This window comes from Buteo buteo, chromosome 1 (genome assembly GCF_964188355.1).
Source record: "Buteo buteo chromosome 1, bButBut1.hap1.1, whole genome shotgun sequence".
Lineage (NCBI taxonomy): Eukaryota > Metazoa > Chordata > Aves > Accipitriformes > Accipitridae > Buteo > Buteo buteo.
Genome location: NC_134171.1, coordinates 47,515,973 through 47,532,362, shown reverse-complemented (window position 1 = coordinate 47,532,362; position 16,390 = coordinate 47,515,973). Strand labels below are relative to the sequence as shown.

At 41.2% G+C, this 16,390-nt stretch overlaps 1 protein-coding gene across 1 annotated transcript in view; it reads left to right on the top strand.

Annotated features, from left to right (window-relative positions):
- Positions 1–8,135: 8,135 nt before the first annotated feature.
- Positions 8,136–16,390, top strand: part of GLRB (glycine receptor beta) — a 51,665-nt gene continuing 43,410 nt past the window's right edge. Inside the window, exons 1-2 of the mRNA XM_075025589.1 lie at positions 8,136–8,240; positions 9,628–9,781. Coding sequence (XP_074881690.1) covers positions 9,660–9,781 — 122 coding nt within the window. The 5' untranslated portion in view covers positions 8,136–8,240; positions 9,628–9,659. The remainder of the gene's footprint in view (positions 8,241–9,627; positions 9,782–16,390) is intronic.

Sequence of the window (16,390 nt, the reverse complement as noted above, 5' to 3'; positions counted from 1 at the left end):
ATGGGACTTATAAATGCTGTAAAGCCCATTAGAGATACACTTCTGCCATCATTACTGCCAGCAGATATACAGACAGACCAATGTGGCTGTCCCTAATGTCACGGTACAGTTTGCTGACATCTTTACCCAGTCCATTATCTTGTTATGTGATACCATGACTTGCTCTCAGCTTCTGGTTTGCATGCCAGCCACAAAGAGATTGGCCAGGTCCTTTCTTGGTGTAGCCTCAGCAGTCTCTGTGGCCTTTCGCTGGTCAGCTGCACTACCAGCAGCAAGGGACTCGAATGAGAGAGAAAACAGCTTCTGAAGGCTGGTCTCTGAGAGGTACTCAGTCACATTCTCCCAGACGTTGGACTGGAAACCAGAAATAGGCACCGACTGGTCTGTCTTCAGATGGATCTTCGCTGGAAGATCCAGACACGAGCATGCTAACCCAAGACCTTTCTTCACAAACTGTTATTGGGCAGACCAGAGGAGAAGCGGGGAAGGATTAGGATAAGGATTGGAAAACCACTTCTACTTGCAAGCCTGAATCATTTTTTATTTTATGAAAGAAGGAAAATGGAGAAAAACTATGTTCCTGTGCACACTGGGGCAAATATTTATTGCACGTATACTGCTAGCGAAAGGAAAACAATGACATAAAGAGCCTGGGGTTTCTGGCTCTTATTTACCCAGTTCTTCTGCCCTACAGCAGCAGGAATTTGGTCCTTGGAACTGAGCCATCATGCTAGACTTGACAGCTGTGACAGCCAGTCTCAGACTATTTCTCTGCAGTCTGACAGTTCCTCTGTGCACCCAGGCTGCCCCATATACTTCTTTTCCTAATCTTGGAAGGGCAGGGCAGCAGTGCTCTTGATATGTGCCTTTTTCTAATATACTAAGGTCTATGTACTTTCACAACGATACTAAGAAATCCTCTGAGTTGAAAATGGTTAGAGTTTGGAAAGGTATTTGGGTAAAGCATAACATTTGCTGATCCTGTTCATACTCTTCCGTAGACATCTGCCTGTGGCCACTCTTGCAGATAGAAAGTTGTGCTATGGGGTCCAGTGGTCTGAAGTAGCATGGCTGCTTTTATGCAGTCATTTGACAATCTTCATCAAATATTTAATGACTGCATGGTCTTCATACGAACAGTACTGCGGTTATAGTGCATACAGAATAAAGAAATGGTACTTTGACGCCGTATATCTGTCTGGGCAGGCAAACCCCAGTCCTAGTCCTTTAGATGTTCAGAATGGAATATTTTCATTGAGTTCTTCATTCAGAGTGACTGCAGGATCTATGATTTTAACTACTACGTTCAAGATAAGCACTAACATAAAATACAGATCCTTAATCAAACAAAGCATTTCAAATCACACTTAAGGACATGAATAGTTTTACTAAAGGCAATGGCTCTGCTGACTGGCCTAAGTTGATATCATAGTTAACCTATGTAAAGGCAAAAATATAACAATAATCATATATAACCTGAAACAGAGAATGTATTTTTTCAACAACCAGGTTGTTTCCAGCATAAAAACAATTCTCTCTAGCAGCGCTGACATCAGATCCATTAGCACATATGAGTCTCTCCTAGTTCAAGACAGGAAAGGTAATGTCTTAGAGGACAGAAAATTATGCTAGGGATGCAGTAAAAGGTCAGTACATTCTTTAATACCGAATGACCACAATTGCTAAAACCTCTGGCATCTCTGTTTACAGTTAGATATAAAAAAAAAGAATTAGCAGCACAAGAGCTTTCACCACAGCTTCTTGAACTTTCAGTGCTAGATTTATTTTTAATGTTGATGTAAGGTACGTGATTTACACTGTACATTTCAGGCATAATGTGTAAAATACTTGTTTCCTTAACAAGCTGGCATTGTAGGATGAGTGGGATTTCTACAGGGAGTTCTGGGTAACATATTTTTTGATGTTTCTATTTTGGAAATTATTAATTGTTATTATAATTTCTGAGAAACCATGTAGTGTAATAACTAGGCACCAAGTATATAACTTTGATTACTCTGAAGTGTGTTTTTCAAACTAGGAGGACACGGCCTTTCTTGCATGCTTAATTGTATTCAAACCTCTCAAAAGTATGTTCAGTCAAGATGGTTCATAGACTAGTGATTGCTCCAACCCCTAGTTCTCTCCAACATTCCCTGTTGAAAAATATCTCCTTAAATAGTGTGTCACATACCTGTGTTTGTGCCTCAGGCACCTGTTCCTCTTGCTGAGTGTGTTCCTTCTCCAGGACTTCCTCTACTGTGTAGATAATGGTTCTTCTACATTTTACAGTCTTCATTTCTCTCCTTATCCAAAGAATCAGCAGTCAGGCATCACCAGTTCTTTCTGAAAGAAAAGTAGCAGAACTTTAATTTCAGGGTAAATTTAGTAGTGCCTTTTAGGATCTTCTAAGGCAGGTCCTTCAACCTGCATGGATCCTTCACACTGGTGTTAAGTGTGAAAACCCAGACATTCTCCTGGAAACTGCATTTATTAAGATGGTGTCCCTTTTCTGAACTGCTAAATCTGGATGAGCAAATAGATCCTAAATTTATGACTTATTATAGCACAAATGTAAAGAATACAATTTTTTTAGACTAAGAACCAAATTAAGCCCTTATATTGAGATTCTGCTGAAATAGCTGTCTGAAAAGCAAAAAGGATCTGTTTTCTTTAGGTAGCAAGCACATGATGAATTTCGGGGCTCATGTCCAGTTTCAAGTTGGAGCCTGGGACAGGCACAATTCCTTATAACACCATGACAGTGTGCTAGAAGTGTTCCAAAGACTGCAACTGAGCATCTTGTGGGTTGTAAGATATTTGCCCTGCGGGCCTTTGGCACCATATGTCTAGCAGGTAGCTGACAGCTGTTCAGACTGAGGGCAAATCAAGAAGAATTTAAGTAAAGAGCAGCTACTACAGTAAAGCACATCAGCAGTGTGATTTAGGCAGAATGCATACACTATGGTGGGCAAAAAGGAAATTTGAATGTGACATTGCAGGCTGTCCTCACTTCTGTCTGTCCTAAGGAATATCTAGGTATCTATCCAACATAGTCAGCCAGGAGGAATCCCGAATCATACTTAAAATTCTTATTAGCTGGAATTGCCTTGACTTGCACAACAAGGAATCCATGTCCTCTTTTTACTGTGTAAGTAGAGGCAGGTACTTAATCCTGTGTAGCACTTTGCATGCAATAAGTGCCTTTAGAAAGTGTTTGTGTTGCAGAAAGTATAGAACGTGGTGTTGAATGACATTTCAATAACAACTGTCTTCCTGGTTCTTTTCAAAGTACAGCTATATTCTTTATTGATTTGTATAGCTATAGCTGTGGTACAGTTATTCATGAGGCCTGCAGATCATGCCTGTAGCATGTTGATAACAATTACTAATCATGCATTAACTCTTCACAAGTCATTTACATCTACCATTTATGCATGAACAAACACTGCATCTAAGAACTTTGAAGCTGACAGGCTAATCCTTTTCACCACTGACTTGTATCTCAAATTTTAAAGGGCGGTATAATCCACAAAGGAAATGATGCTGGCACTAAATGTGTTCAGCCAACTAATTGCACAGTCATCCAGTTTTATTGAAACAGAGGGGTTAAATGTGAGCATACGGGTTAAATGTGGATGCATACAAATAAGCATCTTTTGATTTAATTATTTCCAAATAACTTTCCGAAAGATTATCTTACAGGTAGAAAACGAGCCTGAGTAATTTTAAAGAAAGGTTTAGTTGGTCTTTTAACACTATTACATGATTGTGTGCAAAATTTTTTTAAGGTACCATGCTGACTGTGGGTGTTATAAGGTGCAAGAAGAGTTTAAAGTTACTTCAATGTCACTAGTAAAATACTCCCACACAAGGAGAGGTGTTTCAGATGAGAGAACACTTTTTTTGACAGTTAAGATATTTCTCAGGCTGATTAAGCTGTCCATAGGAATATGCAGAACTTCACATAGCAATATTATTAATACTGGGTCCTAGGCTTACTTGCACAACAACAGAAACTATGAATTTAATCACTTTGGATACTGTTCTTTAGGTTGAAACCTCTATAAGAATTTTCACCCACCGATATCAGCAGTGCAAATCTTATTGGCTTTGGTGACCTGGGATTAAACTTTAATCTCTTTGGCAATGACATTAGAGAACTGTAGAATCAACTATTATTCACATACACCTCCCTCTTTGGTCTTTCCATACAATATATGGATATCTGTATTCTAATATGGATACCCCTGCTTTCTATATTAATCAATCCTTTCAAGGATTACAGGACATGTACTCTGTTCTGTTGGTTTTTTCCTCAGCTTTGGGGTCATTGCTACAATATTTTCATTTTAGCAATAAGAGAGCGGCGGAAAAAAAGCTTGAAGTCATACACACAGCTTGACAGTGCTTTGCACGTGGAGATCTGTCAGAAAAGGCATAGCTACATAGGAAATGCAAATAATAAAACGTGTAAGCCTGCAAGGAATATATGTTTTGGGCAACTTGTATGATCCCAATTTTCTGTATATCCATGACAGCAATAAGACATGTGGCTGCTTCCTGTGAAGTACAGGCTTTATTAATATGATTATGTCTATTATGATCAATATATGACATTGCTGTTTTGACAAGCTATTTTGTATCAGATACATAAAGGCTTATATAGCCCAGGCTTATTACACTTACCAGTTTGAAGGGGCACATGTTTCTAATCATTTTCTCATTTAATTTTAATAAATGAGACACTTCATTGTACATGCAGCTCTCTCAAAAGTCTTCATTCTCAAGCCTCCACCAAGGCATAACAGTCTGAATTTGCCAGCATTCAGATCGACCCTGTAAGGATCATCTGTCACACTCAGTATCCGTAAAGGAGAGAGAGATGAGGGAACTGGAACATTAGGGTGGACAGACTATAATTTTCTTCATCTCTTTGTTATTTTGTTCGCTGCTGGGTTTGCTACTTTGAATTTCTGTATTTCAAAATGGAATGAAAATCACTAGTCTTTTCAAAAGGAAGGAAATCAGGTACCTTCAACAGTTCTGGTCATTGGTACCAGAAGGGAGAAACCTTTTATACCATATACCTGTTTTGTCCCTATTTCCTGCAATGACCTGAGGATATATACCTCTTTACAATAGTAGAAAAGGAAGGAAGAACGAAGAGCTTTCAGCATCCTTTAGAAACTGGTCTTTCTTAGGAGCCCTGTAAACCTCTACAGCTTCTGGATGATCACCAAAGCCATCAAGATGTGACAGGTGATTGAAATCAAACCCACCTGTAACTACAAAGGTTGCAGAACATGAAATCCTTTTTAAAATTATGTTTTCTAATTGTGTGAATTAAATCAACTCAATTTATAAGAAAAACTAGTTTGGTGAGCATTGAAACTAATGAAAGCTGATTTCCAATCCATGTGGGTCTTGTGGCTGCCTGGCTTTTTAGCTGAATTAATCTGAAAGCTAAGGCATGGGTTCTTCTGTTAATAGAAATTTAAAAATACATATTCACTTTCCTGAAAAAAATTTTGTCAGCTATTCAGCATTAGGAGTTCTGTTTTTCAGTCATAATTCCTCCTCCAGTAAAGCAGATACTGTATGAATTAAATATGTTTGTGTTTAAAGAATTTATAATAGCTGTCTCCCAGGTGGGTTTTCTGATGTCTAGTAATCACTTTTGCCAGTCTGCTTGCTTTCTCACTTTTTTTTCCTTCTGCAGGAACATTAGCTCAATCTGTCTTCCCAGACAGCTGTCTTTACAAAACACGCAGGACTTAATATCTCTGAGCTCTCTGCTTTTTTTGGTTTGTTGTTGTTGTTGTTTTTTTAAAGTGGTATCAATCAGTTGAAAAAAATCAAAAGTTTGCAACAAGCTGTTTGAAACATGCACACATACAGAGTGTTGTTACACAAAACTCATTACCTTAAGAAAGTAGACTAAAAAGAGCAATAAAACCAAAGAAATTCTATCCTATACAGGTACAAAGTATCGTTTGTGTGACTGAAAAGCAGAGGGGGACTGCTGGATCTTCGGATCTCCACGTTCCACTACTGCAAACTAAAGAAAGGACTGATGCCTCTGGGCTGATCACTAGGAAAAGTCTTGTTGTATTTTGCATATGGTTTACACAACTATTTTCTAGTGATCAGGATAATGTCTAAGATCAGGAATGCCTGGGAATTATTCCTGAATCAGAGAAGTGAACATGGTTGGATGTTTTCAGCAGTGGACACAGCAGCAGTTACAAGCAGAGGAAAGACAGCCAAGTGCACCCCTGCACTCTGAAATACAATGAATGCTGAGACAGAAGCGGGTCTGCCCTTATACATTCATTTACTAGTAAAACTTCTATTTTATTCACTTATTTCTCTTCAGTAGGATCTCTGAAATACAAAACATCACCAAAACCAATCAGCAGAACGCGGCCCATTACTCGTGATCAACCAGCTTGCTGGTACAAGGCTTTTATAGGAGGCTTTTTTTCCCCAGTCCTTCCCATTTGGGCATTGCTAGGTCGGCTGGCGCTGCAGTAGGACATCTGAATGGCGTGCGGGCTGTCCTTCAACGTCCTGCACGCATGACAGCAAGTGCCAAGCGAGGGGGTGGCGTGAGCAGCGTGATTATTCTGTCCCTGCCGGCCTGCCAAGAAGGTGCTGCCAGGTAAGAAAGCAGCTGCCTGCGACCTTGGCCAGCTTTTATATGGTGAGAGGCGGGAGGAGAGGCCTTTTCCCACAGACCCTTCACTGCCAGCACTTGCTTGAGAGCTGACACCTATTCCATTTCAGTGCATGAAAAAAAATCAAGGCTTATTGAAATATTTCTTGTACCGTTTGATATTATTTGTGAGGTGTAAGACACCTAAAGATACACCTAAAGATACTAAAGGTATCTTACCAAAGCAGCTCCCTTTTCTTGACTTTGTCACATATATCTCACTTTTATTAGTCATAGAAAGATATTAGCTGTATGCTCTTATTTAATGTGAACCTGAGGGGCGGATGGAATTCATTTCTATTTTATGCATTGTCCTGTTGAGTTACTGCAAATATTCATCACAACCGTAGCTACATCAGGAGGCACTTGCAAATGCCAGTGGATTTGAGAGAGCTCAAAGGAGGCGATTAGGTGCTTTGTGTACGAGAGGAGGCAACAAGCAGCTGGGCTGGGCGGCTGCGGGAAGCAGCGTGCAGAACTGCTGTGGCTGCAGTAGCTCAAGCTGCCGGTGCCGACAGTCATTTGTTCCTTTTGTTCGTCTATGCCAGTCCTTCTAGAACAACTACAGCAGCCTGGTTTCTATTCCTGAGATGAAGTTCAGAAGGGTTTTGAAAAAATAAGCTTACCTTCTCGCTGACAGTGTTATGGGAAGCCTCTGGGCTTTGCTTTCTGTTTCAGGAAACAAACTCACTTTGTTCCACTTGCAAGTTCCTGTGGTTGAGCTGGAAAACCCTGTCCTGAGAGACCTGTCGTCTTAAACTGACCCGTGGCTGTAGATTTTTGCATCCGCATGCATGTATGTGTACGCACGCACGCGCGCACACACACACGTGTGTATATATATGGCAGCAGCAAATTCTGAAGGGCGTGGGATTACGTTCAGAGCGTGTCCATAGTTCGGTTAGGAGAGGAACGTTGCTCAGAAGGTGGAGCTGAGGGGTACGCGACATTTGGGCCTTACAGAACCGACACGCCGCTTGCTGCCCGCCATGGCGCGCGGGCCAGGTCGCCTGCTCGCTCGCTCCTCATTCGCCGAAGCAGAGGCGACCTCCTTCACTTTTGGACCTGCCATTTTATAGCCCAAACCCCAGCAACGCTTCACTATGAAGCCCGATGATGAGGGTTACGGGACCTCGCAGAAAGCGTCCACCCGTGTAGTACACTTAATTTGACCCATCGCCGGTGGCGGGAGGGCCGGGGCGGGGAGGGGGGGGTGCCGGGGGGGGGGGAGCGGGGGTTCCCCCCGCTCCCCCCCCCCCGGCACCCCCCCCTCCCCGCCCCGGCCCTCCCGCCGCCGGCGTCGCCGCTCTCCCAGTGCCCATGTGCGGTCGGTCGGTCGGTCGGGACATGCTCACTGGGCGAGGACCGCGCCGAGGCTACCGCACATGCTCACTGGCCGCGGAAAAAAGAGCACCGTGGGAGGTAAGGAGTCGCTCCGGCCGCCGGAGGAGCCGCGCTTTCGTTCCGTAGAGGGCCGTGAGATGGCTCGCCGCCGGCTGCCCGGTCGCCACAGGCTTTAATCGCGGTGTGTGTGTGGCGGGGGGGGGATGTGTGGGGGTGTGGTGGGGAGGGTGGGTGCAAGGGTCCGGCCCGGGAGCTCCCTTCCCGCCGGGCGGCAGCCACCGAGGCCCCGTCAGCACCGAGGCCAGCGGCGGTGGCGGCGGGGCCCGGCCGCGGCGGTGGGGCCGGGGCGGGAGGCGGCGGCGGGGCTCGGGGTGGGGGGCGGGAAGCGGGCCGTGTGGGGGAGCCCCGCTCGGTTTCTCCTCACGCTCTCCCCGCCGTGCGCCGGCAGCGCTCGGCAGCACGGAGGCCGCTCCCTCCCCGGTGCTGGGGCCGGTGGGAGGCCTCCGACCGGGCCGGGGAGGCGAGGAGGCCGGGCGAGGGGTAGGGGACGGCGGGGGCAGCTCGGCGACCGTCACCGGCGCGGAGGGGGGGGTGGGGGGGGGTGGGGGGGTGTCTGCGGTTCCCGGGGGGGGCTGAAGCATCTCGGTGGCTCCCGGAGGTAGAGGGAGGGAGAGAGAGGCGGCCACTGCTCCTTGAGACGAATTAAAAGAGAAAATATAAAGGAAAGTGGAGAATGCAGCTGGTGCTGCGCATCTGCGAGGTTTCCGCTGGCCCAGGGACGCGCCTGGGAATTATCTGTGGGATGGGAAACAAATGGAAAATGCCCGGGGTGTCGTGCGGCTGCGACTGGGGGCAAGGTGGGGCCGAATCTGGCCGAACACAAACTCAGCTCCTGGCCTTTGGGGTACACACTTTTGCATGTGAGAAGTTAGAATATTAAACTGAACACGATGAATAAAGCACATTATTATGGGTTGCATTTAGTCATCTTTGCAAGGCCCTTTCAGTGCTGGCCCCGCAGCGAGAATACTTCCTGCAAAATAGTAATTTGTGTTTAAATTCTGTGCATAAAATTAAATTTGCAAGCCTTTCTCATAACTAGCGCTATGAGATAGCATGATTGCTATTTTATCTGTGCAAGGTCATAGAGGGCTTGCAGTTCCCTGCCTTGTTAGATGACTGGTTGGTCACATTTAACCGTATTTAATGCAGTTGATACATGACCCTTTTTGGTGAGGAATTCTGTTCCAAGTTTCTGTGGATTTTGAGTTAGACAGCCTTTGAAGGACATCGTGTTTACTTCTTAAACACACTGGAGCAAACTTGCACTTAAATCTGTTCCTCGCTGCCAGTCTCTTAACTTTGGGAAGCTGCTTGACTCTCAGAAAATTGCCTAAGTTGCTTGCATATAAGAGGTACAGCTCAACAGACTCTCTCTCCCAAGGCAACTAAGCTGAAACTTTTGAAAACAAAACCCAAACCCATTTGTTTACTTTTTGTAGGTATGTGTTCCCATTTGCCATATCTAGCCCTTTTAACATAAACTTCTTTCTTTTCTTTTGCCACAGACCAAAGGTTTCTCTGAAGCTTAATCTTCAAGATGAAGTTCTTACTAGCAGTTTTCTTTTTCATCTCGTTCTCCTTATGGGTTGAAGAAGTCTATTCCAAAGAGAAGTCTTCAAAGAAAGGAAAGGGGAAGAAGAAGCAATATCTATGTCCCTCGTATGTTCCTTGTTTCTTTTATGCTTTTGTATGATGGTGGTCCTGCCCTATTTTTAACAGTGGAAATTATGTGACAATTGAAGTAGAAGGTGATGCTTTCTGCTGAAAGAATGGGGTTTGGAGTGGGAATGGGAGGAAGAGGGTTTGACCAGCATCATAGCTAAGTTCCATCACTGTGTGTGTTTCTTCTGCAGCAGGTCCTCTGTTTTAATGAAAGGAAAAATCTAAGCCATAGTAAATTGTTTCCTTCTTTGTGGGGGTTTCCAACCCAGTGTCTTGCTATTAATGGGACATGTAATGTAGTCCCATAGTGCTATGCTGTCTAGCATCGTGTTGCAGGTGTACTGAGAAAAGCAAGGAGGATGCAAAACTGTCGTACTGAAATTCAGTTTCTGGTTAGCTTAGTTCTGTAAGAGAAGGCTTGTCCTACACATATTCTTATTGCATGTTGAATAGAACTAAGGTCTTCAGCATGTTCTGTCAATGATTTACATAACATTTATGGAGGTGGATTGATTGTTGCTACAAAGCATGCCCTTATGGAATAATGTCTCTGTAAAAATACAGAAATTAAAATCTGTGATTGCCCAGTTGAATAGAGAATGTATTCTGGATACCTATGATTACTTGATGTTAAAAATACTCCCTCTTTATAATGCCTGTCGCGTTTTAGGTTGTGATCCATAGGTCATTGCAAAAGTTTTATTTGTGAGCACCTTTTTTGTCATTTTCTTGGCTAGTCTTGCTCATCTCTTTAGTGTTATGGTGTAAATATCTGAGGAGAAGATTGATGGAATATAGTAAGTTGGCAATAAGTGTAGAAAAGCTCTGTGTCTGAAATGATCAAATTGTTTAGACAAATTTAAACACATTTATTCTTTGACCATAAAAGAAGACGACTGGAAGATGAGACTGGCCATTCAACATTAACAGACTTTTTCCAAGCTAAAAAAAAAAAAAGAATAACAAGACAGAAGCAATGTTTGAATAATACTTTTTAAAGTTCGAACTCTATTTAAATATTGACAGTGATGTTTATTTATAACCCAAACTTTTTAGAAAGTTTATACGTATGGTGAGTGCTTTCATTCTTTTTTTATATCAACCCTAAAAAATGAGATGTATCCTTGGATTTGAATACTGTAAGAGGCAAGTCTCAAATGTGATCATGACTCATCTGAAATGACTCCTACCTATTCTGTCCCATTTGAATAGTTATGTTGAGCTCTGAATGGAGCTTTTGGTCTGAGCTACCATGAAGATTTGTAGCAAGGGGAGAAATGTCATAGTTCCCAGGACAGGCATCAGCAGGGAAGAGTTACACAGAGTTACACAGCTGGGAACTGAATCCAGATCTTCCATCATCTCACTGAAGCAGCCAGCATTTCCCCCTGTTCTTGACTTGGTCTTAATTAGAATTCAAAACATTGATGTAATTTTATCTTGATAAGTGGGTGGATTTTTTCTTTGTTTTTCTCTCAAGCACAGTATTTCTTGGTACCCTGTTCTTTTTGATATCAGTTGACGTTACAACCATTAATTATGATGTCATTTGCCACCAATATACTTGAAAAGCATTGAATAAATGCTGTAATTTTTGAAGTGATACTTTTACATTCCAGCCAGTTGAAGCTTTCTGCGAAAATACTAGCGGAATCCAGTATTTGTCTGATGTATCACGTGTGCAGTGTTGCTAGCTAGAATTAATTGTTGTAGCGTAAGCCCTGTTGGATTTTCTGAATAATGAACAAGTTGTCTATATCTTACTTGGCTGAGGTTCACAGCTTGAGAGACAACCACTTGTAATAGCAGGGCTGCAGGACTGCTGTTTTTGTGGCTGGCATCTAGAAGACCTCTCATGTGAATGAGCAATGAAAGTCAGTTCTGTCTTGCAGAGAAATTATCTAATGCTCTCTTAACTCAGGCTACTGATGGCAAACTTTCATTCATCAGCATTTTTTTCATAATCATTCACAAAACCTCTTGACTTGGTGACCCTCTGTGTTATAAAAAAGGCTGCGTACTCTTAATATCCTGTGGAAAAAAAGTAAGGAATCTTTCCTCAGAAACAAACCAAAACACAATGCAGTGGAGTGGGAAATAACTGACACCATAAGGGTTGACCAAAAAGAGTCTCAAAGTGGTTGAATGAAAAATTTACTAGTAAAGCACAAAAGAAATATTTTAGAAGAATGCCTTGTATCTTTTCTAAAGAAAAAAAGCAGGATTTTTCATAATGTATAAAATCGATTGGTACAAATTCCTAATGAAAACATACATTTATAAGTTAAAATCTTAATCTACCTTTAATTTACATTGGTTACTGGTCCAATATAATTTAAAGCTTGATTGTAATGAATTATTGCTTTTTGTTTCCTTACAACATGTGAAAGCTAAATTTTACCCCCTCAGGAGAACAAAACCCCTTAGTAATTATATAAGGAACAGTCTTCTCTTTACAAGCTTTATAATGAAATTCAAAGGTATGCAAATAATTTTCCAGGAAAGATTTATACTGAATCTGATGTTACTGCCTGAGTTCCTTAGTTTGATGTTAAGAAATGGATGGTTATAAGACTGGTTTGGGACTTTAGCATGAATTTGTTTGTATGAAAACTGAGCATACTTGAACTTTTCCTTTTATGGCTCTCCAGAATACAAGCCTTTCGCCAAATGTGCCCCTCTGGCATGATGTTAACTACTATTAGAACAAGCTGGAAACAAACTGATTAGAAACCCAATAAAAAGTTCATTATTGTCTCATAAGCAGATACTTGCTTCCTTCAATTAGGAAAGCTATTTTGTATCTTAGAAAACCTCTTACTTGTGATTATTCATAATGCTGTACTTCTCAGTGCATTGTTTGATAGTGGCTTGATTGGCCATCTGATTTTCATTTATTTCTGAAACTGTTTTTCCCAGCTTTTTTATCAAGGGTTTTAATGAAGCTGATGCTTAATCATTTGGTTCTTATTTGATGTAATATTTGCTTAGAACAGATGTAAGATTTTACATCTTACATTTAGATCATTTTCCTTCTTACCTCAGACTTTCCAGATGAAACACAGAGTAATTATACTTGTTTCTGATTCCTGATTGTTCGCTGATTAACAAAGAAATTGATATATTAGGGCTAAAATCCTATAACAGGGAGTTTTGCAGCATAAATCTGAGAAGCTGGCTTCCACAGATGCATAGTGCAATAAAATATAAAGCTTTAGTGTAACAAAAGTCTTGCCTTTTGTCTCCATGGAAAATATATTAAAAAAAAAAAAAGAAACACGAACAGGTCCACCTCTTCAAGAAAAAAATTAAAAATTTTGTGGATCACAGTCTTCTGTTAATAAAGCTTATTTTGAAATTCACTATACTGAATACAGATGATTTCAGTATAGCTATAGATGGATTTAGTCACTTGATCTCTTTCTTGATCATAGACTACCCATCAGCTGTATTACCTCTGTTACTTCTTACTAACTTCATAATTCCTCATAACACCTGTTTCTGGTAAATATGTTGGACACTTTGCTGTGACTTTTTTAAGAGTACTGCTGAAAAATGTTTTTCCTTTCGTTAAGTCATGATAAATACTTCAGGTTTTTTATGAAGTTTGAGCTTCTGCTGTTATCCCCACAATACTTAGTAGCCCAGAAGGTCTCTGCTCAAAGCTACTTGCAAGATCTCTAGACAAATGAAATTGTAAGGAAAGGGAAGTTTAGTTATGACAGTGTTAGAGAAGGCATAGAGTGTCAAATAGCAGCTAACAAAATCAGTTACAACTGTGCTCCTAATCACACCTATCCCTGTTAATTACAGTTTTAGTATGACTCAGCTGTTCACCTGCACGATGTTCATTTCTGAAGATCCCACAGCATCTCTAATGCTATGGCAATGCTAAGAGTACAACCTCAATCACTAAATCTCATTCTTTTATCTGGATAGCAAGACTGTCCTTTTAAAATAGCATCCCTCCTCACCTTTATGTGTTTTTCCACATGGAGATTTATATCCATGTAGATGATTAACTAAATTCTCTATGATACCTATAGAGACTTTTTTACCCATAAAGCAGGAGTAGAAATCATATTTTGGCTTGTATTCAATAAAGCATATCAGCTACTTCAAAAACTGTGAAATGGCCCTCTAAGCCCTCCAGAAAACATGGCTTGTGCCATCTGCCAGGGCAGAAGCTTAGAAAGGTCACAGATGCCAAGGTTCAATAAACAGCTTCTTTTAAAAAATAACAGCAAAAGACAGTGGAACTGGGGAAAAAAGCCTTTGATGTGTTTAAAACATAGAGTTGTATGAAAGTCTGTCCTAAAATTTCTCTTGGTTAACTGTCAGCTTCTGACACGCTCTTCCCACAAAGACTAAAGAAGTTCAAAGTGTGTCTTGTATCTTGGATCCTCTCCACCTTCCCACAGACCTTTTTTAAATTATATCAAGCGTTTGGGTATACATGGCCTTTCTATCTGTAATATGTGATCATCCCCTGAACGTCAATGGTGGGAAAGTGGAATCATCTTTGTCTTCGTTCCCATCTTGTAGAAGACACTGTTGATAGTTTGTGAACATTCTCATTTGTAGGTATGATGGGAGGGTTGATACAGTTTGTGGGAGAAGAAGGACTGAAGTTGAAAGACAAGCCTGAATTTGGTTCTGGAGGCAGTTACATCTCACAGTCATTCTGAAGATAAGTACATTGCAGAGCCCGGGTGTGGTTCCTATAAAAATTCTTTTGCCCCATAGTAACAGCAGTTGGTCAATGGTTTAATTATTCTGTAGCATGTAACCCTCATGGAAGGCCATGATCCTGGACAGATAGGGCCACATTCCAGGAGGTTTGGGAATTTGTATTCACAGTTGATAAATGCACTGGGGAGTAAAAGATAAAGCTATATAAGCAAAACCTAAGTTATTTTGTAAAACAGTAATTAAGCATGGTAGGCTGGTTGTTGTTCAGTAATCCTCTCAGCGAGCAGTGTTTACTCCATTCTGAACACTATAGTGATTGAGATGCTACAATCGTGTGGTAAAGTTACAGACTTTGTATTTCATATACAACCCCCAGACTGAGAAAATACTTGGATCTGCTGGTTAAATTACACCTCCTAAACCTAAGCACAAAGAAAACCATAGGCCTAAATTCTGTTCTCAGCTCCACTAAATGGATCTTATATAGGATGTATCTCCACTTACACTTTCCACTTATATCTCCGCTTATACCACCATACAAGGTGGTTGGCTTTTACTAAGATCCATGCATTGTCTCAGTATTTACCTCATTTTGAAGAAAGACTGGGACAAGGAACTGATGTGGATAAATTATTTTTAAAAAGTCTGTGGTTCTGCTTAGACATCTGAATGCTCATCGTGTTTCATGTCTGCATGCAGTATCAGGATACAGCAAGACGCCCGTTATGCACAAAGGTCGCTTAGATGGTAACTTCAGTAGGATGCAGAAGTGCCTAAGATAGGAGCAAACTAGCTAATTTTAAGAAAAGGAAGCATTGCTGTGAGCTTGCTGTGAGCAGTACTAGTCAGGCTGGATGAAGTACCATACTGACCTGGTTCTACTGGTTTGGGGGCTATCATCTCTGTGGCAGGCAGATAAATCAGCTTGCTTTTCTCAAGTTTAGAGAATAACAAGGCACTTCAGATTACCATATAAACACCCCTTAAGGTGTCCAACCCTGGCAATCCTGAGTGTGAAACCAAAGCTGGACTTAGAGGTTTAGACAAGGACTGAATTAGTGACACTAACTGAGTTATTCACACGATGCAACGTCAGGAAGGTTGCTTACATGCCCACATTAGGAGACTGTGTTCTTTGGTCTGTCTACAATAGGAGATGAAAGATGAGTTATTTCACCTCCACAATTCAGGGTTCACAATTTGAGGTGCCCAGTCTGGGTTTCTGTTTCAACTTCTGCTATGAAGGAACCTTTCTCTTTGTTCACCACACTGGATTACCTCCAAATTTAGGTACTGAGGTTACATATCTAATTTTAGGTGTTTAGCTGTCAGCTACATTTGTGAGGACACATAAACAGTTATTCAGAGTTCCATAGTTTTAATGTAATTTGAGTGATACTACTTTGCTTTGGAGGCATTGTAATTATCCTCCCTAGTAATGGAGATGTCATCCGGTACGGTTTGAAAACGTAGCTATTAGGCATACTAGAGATCACAGACGTCACTCAGAAGAATTATATAGTAGCTCTTTGATTTGTATTAACCTGGTTTTGTGCTTTGAGTTATTGCACTCCAAAAATCAAATGCCTGCAAATCAGAACACTGATTGTTTATATCAGAGAAATAGCACTTACAGTATATGGTGAGATGACAGGTACTGTGTTTCCCCAAACTTATTTTTATCATTCTCAGATATACATTGCCATGTTTTATGACTAAAATGTCAGTTTCCATCACATAGATTAGATAAACTGTACTAGAATCTATTGTTTCAGCATTATATAGGAAATTTTGCTGGAGATAACAGAACAGTGTGAGTTGGAGTATGTATTTTTATCTGTCAGACAGTAATCTAAAACTATGCAGGCAAAGCTTGATGCTAGATTATCCAAGCTATGTGCTCTAAGCAAACAC